The following is a 12,044-nucleotide window of genomic DNA, read 5'->3' on the forward strand; positions in this document are numbered from 1 at the left end:
TTGCTCACTGTTCCCCCCCCCCCCCCCCCCCCAATTACTGTGGCGAAGTGCATCATTAATTTTTGCCTCAAGATCGTACAGTCAATAAAGAGTATTACCTTGACATTATGCGCTGTTTGTGAGAAGCAATACGCAAAAAATGTCTGGAGTTGTGGAAAAACAATTCATGTCTTTTGCGTCATGACAATGCACCTGCTCATTCATTGTTGCTTGTGAGAAATTTTTTTGGCCAAAAACATGACAATCATGCCTCAGCCACCATATTCACCGAATTTGTCTGTCTGCGATTTGTTCCCAAAACCGAAGAGACCTATGAAAGGATGAAGATTTTCAACGATTGAGGAAATAAAAACTGCATTGCTGGCAGTACTCAAGGCAGTACCAAAAAGTGCTTATAAGAAGTGCTTATAAGAAGTGCTTCAAGGATTGCATGAAGCCTTGGCATGAGTAGATTGTATCTGAGGGGGATTACTTTGAAGGAGACAGCATGAATATTGATGAGTAAATAAATATTTTTTCATAAAAATATAAAGTCTCCTTACTTTTTGAACACACATTGTAATGCTTACTGTAAATAGTAACTTCAGTTTTGCATGGTCCTTTTGGAGGTGATATGCTCTTGCCTTCTTCCCAACCAGTTATAGGGGGACTTGACAGTTTACTGTGATCTCTGAACCACATTTCACTTGCAGCAATTTAATCTGTGTTCTTAGGTCCCAAACTAACCCAACCTTGTAGCTTGTTACATATTTGGGAAAAAAAGAGAGGGAAAAAAAGAAAAAGAAGAAAAGAAAAGGGTCAAATATTTGTGACTGCGTGCTTGAAATTCATTACTTTTTTCCTCACATCTCATTGGTTATGTGAAAATATCATCGATTGAATACACGAAATTGAGGTGCTGCCAACCTATGGGCAGTAGAGAAACACTGCTGTGACTGGTACTGTTCCTGATATAGCTTTTAGGCAGATTTCTCTTCTGATCTCCCAGCATCGAAATATCTTCTTTTGCTAGTAGTCGATCACTGAGACAATCTCCCAAGCTCATATTTTAGGTGCATTTGGTATCTGGACACAAGCCAAGTTATTGTTCCCATTCTATTGACATTGATGTTGGCAGAACAGTAAACTCTTAATTTTTGTTACATACTGAGGACACTGAACCACAATTTTATTTTGTTTGTTTGTGCCAGTACACTGTTCCATTGCTGTAAACCTATTTGGTACTTCACGTTGTGATTTTTGCTACCCTGTTTGGTTTATTGTGGGATGTTAAGGTATTGGTGATCTGGTTAACTGAATCTTCAGTACGTTCTTGGTAGAACAACATTATAATAAATGAAAAGCACTAGTTTGCTTTGCTGTAGAACAAAAGCAAACTAGTGCTTTTCATTTGTTACTGGTAATCTAGTAGTGTAACCAAACATATTACTTTAATTCTTTTATGTTAAAATCTTTGAACCTTATCAGTCTTCCTTTCATCAGAAGTGTGTTAATTGTACAAAAGTATTTTTATGAATTTGTGAGATACTGAATATAGCTTTCAGCTTATACCATTAGCCACACCACTGGGCTAAACAAAATCAGTTGCACCATTGGGCTAAACAAAAATCTCACTTTCTCTTTTCCTCATTATTTTAGTCTTCACTGTTATTGATATGTATCTTACTGTAACGTGGGTAAGATAATGTATTTAGCTCGTTCTAAAGAAGCTGCGAAGGAGTTAAGAGAGAATTTCCTGTCTTAGTTGTTGATTTTGCCGCTGTTACTGTATTTAATTAAATATATGTTTCTACTTGTTCCTCTAAGAAGGAAACCACTTTTGAAAATAGTAATAGATTGATTTTATAAACTTTGCTCAATTAATGTTCCTCCATATACAGTCACTGTTCCAAAATAAGGATTTATATGATGCTGAAAGCACAGATGATGATAATAGTGATGACGGTGAAAACAAAGAAGGTGATTCTACATACATCAGAGACAGCCGTGCTGGAGGGAGCAGTAACAATGAGGATGAAAAGGAGATTTTTCCTACCACTACCTCCGCGGATATTGAACTCTCATCTTCACAGAAGTTAAAGAAACCCATGAAACCAACCAGACAACCAGCATCTCGGAAGGCAAGACACCAACAATGAATCAATTAATTTTGTTTGTTTTTAATTCTTAAGTGGTGTAATATGTTACTGATTGGTGTAGTTCAGTCATTTGAGTGAATGTTTTAAATTTGTCATGTTCAGTCTCGTAGTTGTAAATTTCTCTTTTCAAATAATGATGCTCACAATCATCCTTCCACAGGCCAAAACTGCTGCAAAGAGTGAAATAGATAACATTCACAGTGAAACACAGAGATTGCTTCGCCAGTCTCGTTTGTCGTTGCCGTACCATCGCCCTAAGCAGCACAGTATTAAGGAATTCCTGCAAAGGCGGAAACCTATTGTACCAGCTGTAAAAGAAATTTCGGAGGCTACAAAAAACCTTGGACTTATCTGGTACTGCATCTTTTTTTTAACTCCAGACTGAAATAATTTATTGTTTGAAATTTTTGTATAGTATAATCATTTGAGTACAGGGGACAAATGAGAATTTTCTTTACAATAAAATAAATATGTAGGCTAGCTGATTGGGACAAGAAAACTGACCCATTGTGTCAAATCAAATACCTTTCAGGCCTCTAATGGCCAGACTTACTTTATTTGGCTACCAGTTTCGGTGATTTACTACGCCATATTCAGGCCCCTGACAAATGTGAAGGAAGGTCCCACCTCAGTTCTGCCAAAATAGGGGCCAGCAGGTGATGGTGGAAGTGATTGCTATAGCAAGCAGAAATCTGTAGATACCAGTACTTGAATGCTGGCGCCTATTTTGAGCAGAACTGAGGTGGAATCCTCCCACACATCAGTCAGGGGCCTGAAGATGATGTAATAAATTGCCAAAACTGGTAACTAAATAAAATAAGTTTGGACATTAGATGGCTGAAAGGTGTTTGATTCGACATCCTGTAGTGAACAGATGGGTCCTGAAACATCTCTGAAAGAATGGACATACAGAGAACTGACACATTTGTTATTTTCAGTGCATGACAATGGCATACCATTCAAAATAAGCATCTTTGCTCAACAGTTGTGCAAAATTTCATCATTGTAATACAGCGTGTCTCATGAAAGATGCCTAGGAGGGATTGCACAAGTCACTTGGAATGGCCACCGGCTGCCGCCAATGCATCTGCTAGCTGCAGCAGCACTTGACTCTTGGACACTAATCTGTTGGTAGTCGATTGCGCACGTGCTTCCTCTGAATTAATCGTAAACAGAATAGGCATTAGATTAACTTAAACTTACCTTTATGTACAGTGTGCACTCAAAACAATGTCCCTCTGTAGGAAGAGCAGCCTGACATCTCCTGAACACATTAGCAAACGCTTGATGAATTTCGGATGCCAAAATCTGGGAAATGATGAGCTGAACCTGTCTTCCAACTATGCTAGTGTGTGGGGATTGGTCGCATACACTTAGTTTTTTAATATTCCCCAAAGATAAAAATTACACAGATTTAGATCTGGAGAATGAGGAGACCAGTCAATTATCTTATCAAAAACATTTCGTATTACTAGAACCATTGGCAGTGTGGGTCTTGCATTGTACTGCATGAAATAACCGCATATCTTTTCACTAGGTGTTAGTCTTCGGGGGGGGGGGGGGGGAGGATGCAGTATATTGTTCACATACCTCACAGAATGTATTGTTTCATGTAAAAAGTTTGGTCTAATAATTCTTCTTGCATTAATTGCAACCCACACTCCTTGCGTCATGCAGAGGTTGTTGATGAACTCATGAGGATTCTCAGAGCTCCAGTGTTGTGTTCTGAGAATTTATGTATCCTGACAAATACAGCCATACTGTATCGGAAACAAGCATCTCAGGCACAAACTGTAATAGCCAGTAGCAATAATGAGCTTGAGCAACAGTATCTGAGTTCCTCAGTTGATGTGCTACTGTTCTTTTGTATGGTTTCATTTTCAGTTTGTGCAAAGATCTACGAGCAGATGGTCTTGACACACCAATATAAAGTACCAAATTGCGCGGAGATTTTCTCGGATGTCTTTTCAGGGACCCCCCTGTCTCATCTAATTTATTTTTGGTTAAAACACTAGGTTCTAGGTTATCTATCTTTATTTGTGTATCACAGATCTGGTCTCTTGAAATTCCTTCTCCAAATGTACGTATCGTTGAATCATTGGCAACTTGTACTGGGAAATTTTCGTTTGAATTCAAGCCGACATTCCACATAAGATTCTGTTTTTGCACAGTTCATCAAAAGAAACAGCTCACCACGACATATCTACCCGGGTAGGCGGTTAGAGTGATATGTTTATTACATCTAATGAACAAAATACAACAACACAGTTCCTTGAAACACGAGTCCACACTATTTAGTTAGCTAAAAGGCAACACTAACATCACACTGGAATGTTCTTGATTGAAAGTCTGTCATTGATGTTGAAGTCCTGTGAGGTGTTGAACTTGCGGACAGTTGAAGACGAGATTCAGTGAGGCATGAGCTCGATGACAACAGATATAAGGTGCAGCAAGGCATGAACTCAAGGATGGCACAGACGAACTCCTGCGAGGCGATTGCTTGAGTAGAAATGCCGATTGATGGCCTGTAGAGTATGCCTGGTGTAAGCCCAGAGCATGAGCGAGAGCTGTGTGAGAACTCTGATTGGTGGGCTGCTAAGCAAAGCTGAAGTAAGCCAGGAGTGTTCATTGGCTGCAGAGTAACCAGGCTGCACACTAAATACCTGCCTGGTACAAGGATACAAGTGCGGCATTAGCAGACACATGACTTCATGGAAGAAAAGCAGTGCCCACAATTACGAGGTGCGACAATAAAGTAATGAGACTGAGTTCTGTGCGAGATGTGGCAACAATGCAGGCTTGTGTAGGTACAATATCTTTGACCTTGGTCTATAAGCTGCCTTTAGTCTAAGCGGCACATCGATGCAACTCCTCAGTCGTGAGTTGTTAATGTGTTTTTGTGTCTCTTGTCACGGAAATGGAACCGCATAATATTGTGCAATGGTACGCCATTTCTTTCTTAAATTAGGTGAAAACACTACGACAACTTACGGTAAGCTTCAGAAGGCTTTTGGAGAGGAGGTTATGTCAAGAGCTCAAGTTTTTCGTTGGCATAAAATGTTCAGTGAAGGCAGAATGAATGTTGAAGATGAAGACTGCAGTGGACGACCATCAGCCTCATGGACGGATGTGAACTTGGCCAGGGTGCATGAACTCGTACGATCTGATCGAAGATTATCCTAGAAAATGATTGCAGAAGAACTGAACATCAATCGAGAAATGGTTCGTCTAATAAGAACAGAAGATCTTGGTATGAGAAAGAGTTGTGCAAAAATGGTCCACAAAAATGTCACACCGCAACAGCGAGAAACACAGAAAAATGTGGCAGCTGATCTGTTAAAGCAAATGGAAATCAATCCAGAATTGTTGAGCCGTGTTATCACTGGTGATGAAAGTTTTTTTTTTTTTTTTTTCCCCCCAGTTCGATCCAGAGACAAAACGCCAAAGTTCGCAATGGTGCTCAAAGGGATCACCCAGACCAAAAAAGCTTGCATGTCAAAGTCAAAAGTGAAATGCATTCTTGTGTGCTTCTTTGATCCCAAAGGAATTGTTCATAAAGAGTGGGTGCCTCCTGGACAAACAGTTAACCAATATTACTACAAAGAAATTTTAGAAAGACTTCATAAAAGAGTTCTTTGTGTCCATGCCAACATTGCTGATAATTTGATTCTGCATCATGATAATGCACCATCCCATACTGCTTTGTCAGTACAGCAATTTTTAACCTCAAAACAAATTTCAGTGCTACCACAGCCACCTTATTCACCAGATATCGCTCTGTGCGACTTTTTTCTATTTCCAAGTGTCAAATCGGTGGTCAAGGGACACCATTTTCAAACAGCACAAGATGTCCGAAAAGCTGTGATGAGGGTCTTAGAGGATATTACAGAAGGTGAGTTCCAGAAATGTTACCATCAATGGCAGAAGCTCTGGAAAAAGTGTGTGCAATCAGAAGGGAACTACTTTGAAGGAGACAACACTAAACTTACTAAAACAGTAAGCAACATTTTTTTTTTCACACCAGTTTCATTACTTTATTGTCGCACCTCATATAGCGCCATTTACAGTGATACACGCGGTGCTATAGATGAAGCTGGCACCCTGTGGTATTGTGATGGCTGCTGGAGGTTAGGTTGAAAATAAAAGGTTGTGGTTGTGTCTTTGCCATACTGCTGCCATCGAACTCCAGAGGGCCATGTAGCTAGTGGACGTGGAAGTGTAACAGATTGCTTAATTTGTTTTACTTTGATCTTTCAATCAAATGAATCTGGCAATTTTTGGACACCACGCCAATAGAAATGTTCGTCTTTTGAAGCAAACCAATCAGACACCCAATTTTAAAAGGATGTTCATGTTATTTTAGTAGACTTGTGTGACCTGCTTTCTGTGTGCAGAATGTTTGGTATTCTTTGTGTGTGTACCACGTGCTGCGGTGAACGCAGCGTATCTGTGGAATGGGGTGATGAACAGTGATGTTATGGTGCATTGAGGCTGCCAGTGCAGTGAGCGATTACTCCATGATGCAGATATCCTGCCTAGGTGATACCAGGTGTACCGGTATGAAATGAGCGTTTTTTGTGAAAATGAAACAATTTTGAATTGAAAAAAAAAAAATCATTCATTTTGACCACCTTTCTGGCAATTTTTGGACACCACGCCAATAGAAATGTTCGTCTTTTGAAGCAAACCAATCAGACACCCAATTTTTGACTTCTTCGTAGGAATCGAAGTGTTCCTCAGCCAATGTGTTTTCCATTGATGAAAACAAATGGTAGTTGGGGCCAAGTCTGGAGAATACGGCGGATGGGGTAGCAGCTCCCAGCCACGTGTTTTGATTATATCCTGAGCCAGTTTTGCTTTGTGTGCAGGTGCATTATCATGTAAAAAAATTACTTTGCCATGTCTTCTGGCCCATTCTGGTCTTTTTTTTTTATCAATGCATAATTCAAATTGATCATTTGTTGTCTGTAGCGATTAGTATTCACAGTTTCACCGGGTTTTAGAAGCTCATGATACACCACACATTTCTGATCCCACCAAACACAGAGCATTGTCTTCTTGCCGAATGATCTGGTTTTGCAATCGATGTTGATGGTTGTTCCAGATTAACCGATGATTTTTCCGGTTTAGGATTCTTAAAATAAATCCATTTTTCATTGCCACTAACAATTTGATGCAAAACTGATTTTCTTTCATGTCTTTGAAGCAAAATTTGACAAATGGTTTTTTGGTTTTCCATCTCTCTTTCATTCAATTCATGTGGCACCCATTTTCCACACTTTTGGATCTTTCCCATAGCTTTCAAACGGTCAGAAATTGTTTGTTGTGCAACATTTAGCATTGCTTCCATTTGCTTCTGACTCAAAGTATCATCTTCATCCAATACTGCTTGCAATTCAGCGTCTTCGAACTTTTTTGGTGGTCTTCCACATTCTTCATTTCTTACATCAAAATCATTATTTCTGAACTGTTGAAACCATCTTTTGCATGTTGCTTCTGATAGAGCATGATAGCCATTTGCCTCAACAAGCATACGATGTGACTCTGCAGCACTTTTTTTCAAATGAAAACAAAAAATTAATGCTTTCCACAATCATCACTTTCTGGTACAAAATTTGACATTGTTAACACGATGAAAACATATGATGTTGTTTGTTCCATGACTTGATATATACTAAATATCTTTGACAGGTGTCATACCAACCAACCAAAAAAAATTAAGGCTCGTTCACAACAAATGTTCCCTATCGACACATTTGTATCTTAACGCTCATTTCATACCAGTACACCTGGTATACTCCGGTTTGTGGAACCACCGGGAGTTAGAGACATTGCTGTTGCTGATTCAGTGATGTGAAGTTAATCGTTGCTTGGCACTTCTGATGATGTACAAGAGAGTTTGTAATTGAAAATTCTGTATAGCTTGAAGTTGTAAGCTACTATTAAATGCAGTGTACATTTTGTAACTGGAGTGTAATATACATGTTGCAGAGAAGAAGAGTTTGAGAGTATTAAATAGTAGATCTTTTTTTTAAGTAAGTTTTAGGGGTGATACAGCTGTTGCAACGGGGAAAAAGGACTTTGAAGCCAAAGTATCTGGGCAATGGTTACTTCCACAACTGGTTTCAAGTGCAGGATGGTAAAATTGAGAATTGATGGCAGCTGTAAACCATACGTATGCAAACAGACCATATGAACATATCACATAGTTGCTGTAGCCCACAGAATGTGCCTGTATGGTTAGTGATATATGTAACATGCGGCAGCCTGAGAGGAAACAATAACTCACCTCCCATAAGAAAGAAGGGGAGGAGCCATCTTGGAGACCATGTGACAGCTGCATTGAGGAGGGCTCCCGGGGCTGGGAAAGTGATCCCTGGGATGGGCGATTGCAACACCAAATGAGAGCAACTGCCGAATAGAACCATGGGGCAGCAGAACGGCCACAGTGTGGTGAGGATGCTGGAGAATGCCAATGTAAACTTGATACCCTCACTAGGTGAGGATGCTGGAGAGCGCCGATGAAGACTTGATACCCACACTATCAGCAAGTGAGGTCACTGAGAAGCCTCTGACAGAGTGAGGGTAGATGCATTGAATATGTCACATTTGATGCGATATCCACAGCATGAAGGGGAAGGTCCCAGGAGGACTGGAGATGTGGGTAGAGCCTTGGCGATGTATGAGAAAGAAGACTCTATCAAGGGTAAGAGAGCAGTAGGTGAGAATCCTTGGGGAACTGGCACAGGAATGACTGACTGTCAGTTTGATCCGTGCGCGCAGTGGGTGCAGGAAGAGAGGCAGAAAGTGAGACCAAAGGAATGGGAGAAATGGGGGGTACCATGGCAGCAAGTGTCTGCGGCCAATGGGCGACGGGCTTAGCTGGAGCAGCAGTGGCTGGAGACTTGTCAAAACACGTGAGTGATGTCAGAAGGCACTGGAGGATATGGCTTCTCCTCAGGTGCCGAGACTGGCACCAGTATGTTGTAAGAACGGACTACTTTCACATTCTGTTTGAGGAGCCTCAGCATCAGGTCATGCTGAAAGTGTTGTTGCTGTACCCGGAGCTGTAACTTCTGCTTGCATTGCAGAACTGGTGGATCCATGGGTCACTATGAAGTGGAAAGAGAAAGCATCACAAGTGTAAGAATGTCTGATAGCCACTTTTGCATTTGGGACCGAGGGGGAAAACATGACCCAGTGGATGTAATCGGGAGCAATGATATGTTTGTTAACTCTAATGAACAAAATACACACAGCACAATTTATTGGGACCTAAATCTGCATTACTTGGTTGCACTGGAACATTTTTTACTGGATGTGTATCACTGACATTGTAATCCAGCATGACAGTCTGCTCATGGACTGTTGAAGGTGAGGTCCAGTGAGATGGTGAGTTCAAGGACAGTTGAAGATGAGGTCCTGCGACGCGTGAGATCGAAGACGGCAGAGATGAAATTCCGGGAGATGATGATTTGACAGTGAATTGTGATAGGTGGCTACTAAGCATGGCCGGTGTAAGTCTGGAATGTGCATGAGAGCTGAGTGATAACTTTGATTGATAGGCTGCTAAGCATGGACATCACAAGCCCGGAATGTGCACTGGCTGTAGAGTGAGTGGGTGGTACCCTAAATACCTGTTTGGTGCAAGGATACACGTGTGGCATTCAGGAGGAACGTGAATTCTCAGAAGAGAAATGGGTCTGCAATTCAGTGCTGTTTACTATGGTATGTGCATTGCTGTGTGGCAGCTGCTGGAGGTTGGGTTGAAAACAACTCTGTGTAGTTGTGTCAATGCTAGACTGTTTTAATCTATCTCCAGGGCCATGAAGCTAGATGTCCTGAGCTGCAGCTGCCAGGAGTTCACACCTGCAAGGTTGGTGGCATGTTGCTGGTAGCAGTCTGAGAAGAGATAATAGAAAGAATAGATGGAATGTTAATAGATGATGTGTTTTGTGCATATCAGAGCACATTCCTACAGCACTTAAGTTTAGTTTTTCCCATAGAAAAACAAGTGTAAAATTGGAAGGAGGAAGAGTAATTACTGGGAGTAAAGTATTTTGTGCTAGGAGGAGAGAGCTCTAACAGATTCAGAGGTCAAGTTGTAATCAAGACTTGAAACTCCAGTACCATCAGTGTTCTAAAAGCCTCTAGTATGTTATTGAAAAACAAAACTTGTGCGCTATCTTCAAAGAAATAAAATGCATAAATCACTTGGCACATTATTAAACAAGAAACAAAAATGAAACAAAAAAATAAAAATAAAATTATGATCTGGGTGAAACCAAGCCCTTAGAAAATATATCTTGTAGAAATGATGACACTTTGAAATAATTGACCAGTAAACAAAACAATTATTTCCTCACTGCGGCTGCAAACATTACTCCCAGTAATAAACTGCTAAATAAAGATTATTTGTGCAGTGTATTGGTGCTGACAGATATTAGTTTCAGAAACTGTAATTCCTATGGAGATTACAAAATTCATCAGGTGACTAAAAGGTATTAATTTGCTAGCTATGACGATAATTTTAAAGTATCATGCTGATTTGATGGGACTACCCTTAAGTTACATTTGTAAACCATCAGTGACTCGCGGCATATTTCCTGACAGAGTTAAATATTCTGTTGTAACTAGAGGTAATCAAATCTTCTCTCATTACTGATCCACTTACCTCATTCCAACTTCCTCAGGTGTTTGAGAAAGTGGCCTACATTGTTAGAATACTGACTCATTCATCTGATCAGAACTTGTTAACTGCCTTTCACTTTATCTTTTCTTTCATAAGTATTCTTCAACATGTAATGTGTCACAAATGGTGTCCCGGCAGAGCTAAACAGGAAAAATTATATTCTTAATATATTTTGTGAATTTGCCAAAACCTTTGATTTTGCGCCTAAAAAATTCTTCTGGGTAAACTAAAGTGTTATGGCATTGATGCATCTCTTTTTGCAAATGGTTTCTTACTATCATAACAAAAAGCAGTTGGTCAGCCTATCAGACTGTTTCACAGGTAAGAAACTGTTCTCAGAACAGGGAGACATAGCATGAGGGGGCCCTTGAGGATCTGGATCAATTATTGTTTCTAATTTACAAAAATGATCATTCAATGTATTTAAAGGATGGTTCTGAAACTATAATTTTTGTTAATATTAAGAGGCATATCAGTCAAGGGTCCAAACTCGACCATACCAGACATGGTTCAAATGATAACTGAATAGGGTAAATGGTTCACTGTTCTGAGTCTCAATCTCATGAAGACTCATCGTTTGATTTCAAACAAGCAAAAATTAATTGCTAGTACCAGAAGTAGATTATAAGTCCTACAATAAATGGAGCACACTGTGTAAAATTCTTTGTGTCTTCCTGTATAACTAGTTCAAATGGAGTCAGTACATAGATAAACTAATCACAAAGCTCAGTTCAGCATGTTTTGTCCTTTGAAGTCTCTCTCTTTGTGTTGACTTGAAAACAAGAGTGTTGTCAGATTTTGTATATTTCTACTTCTTGTTGTCTTGTAGAATTATCTTCTGAGCAGTGCATCACGAGTAAATAAAATGTTTATCCAGCAGAAGCAAACAGTAAGGAAATTACATAAAGCAGATAACCACATGTTCTGCAGAGACCCTTTTAAGGATCGTGAAATTCTTTACTGACAAAATAGAAAACATTGTTTCAGCTGAGTTGTGATTTATACTATTGCAATCAAACACACATAAACAATTTTCATGTAGACATAGCCTGTGTGTCTGCAGTTCAGAGTGTGTGTGACAAGCTCCCATCAAATGAAAAGCAAGAAATTGAAAATTGCTTATTCAAAAGAAAATTAAAAGTGTACCTCATTAGCTACTACAAATTACATGAATACCTAAATTTTTTGGATTGAAAAAGTTCTGTTAGCTTCAT

The 12,044-nt window shown here is 39.7% G+C and overlaps 1 protein-coding gene across 3 annotated transcripts in view; it reads left to right on the top strand.

Annotated features, from left to right (window-relative positions):
* LOC126260049 (claspin-like) overlaps positions 1–12,044 on the top strand; it is a 172,779-nt gene that overhangs the window by 36,457 nt on the left and 124,278 nt on the right. For all 3 annotated transcript variants that reach the window (XM_049957237.1, XM_049957236.1, XM_049957238.1), the window contains exons 3-4: positions 1,881–2,120; positions 2,299–2,492. In XM_049957237.1, coding sequence (XP_049813194.1) covers positions 1,881–2,120; positions 2,299–2,492 — 434 coding nt within the window. The remainder of the gene's footprint in view (positions 1–1,880; positions 2,121–2,298; positions 2,493–12,044) is intronic.

Source organism: Schistocerca nitens, chromosome 5, assembly GCF_023898315.1.
Source record: "Schistocerca nitens isolate TAMUIC-IGC-003100 chromosome 5, iqSchNite1.1, whole genome shotgun sequence".
In the NCBI taxonomy this organism is placed as follows: Eukaryota; Metazoa; Arthropoda; class Insecta; order Orthoptera; family Acrididae; genus Schistocerca; species Schistocerca nitens.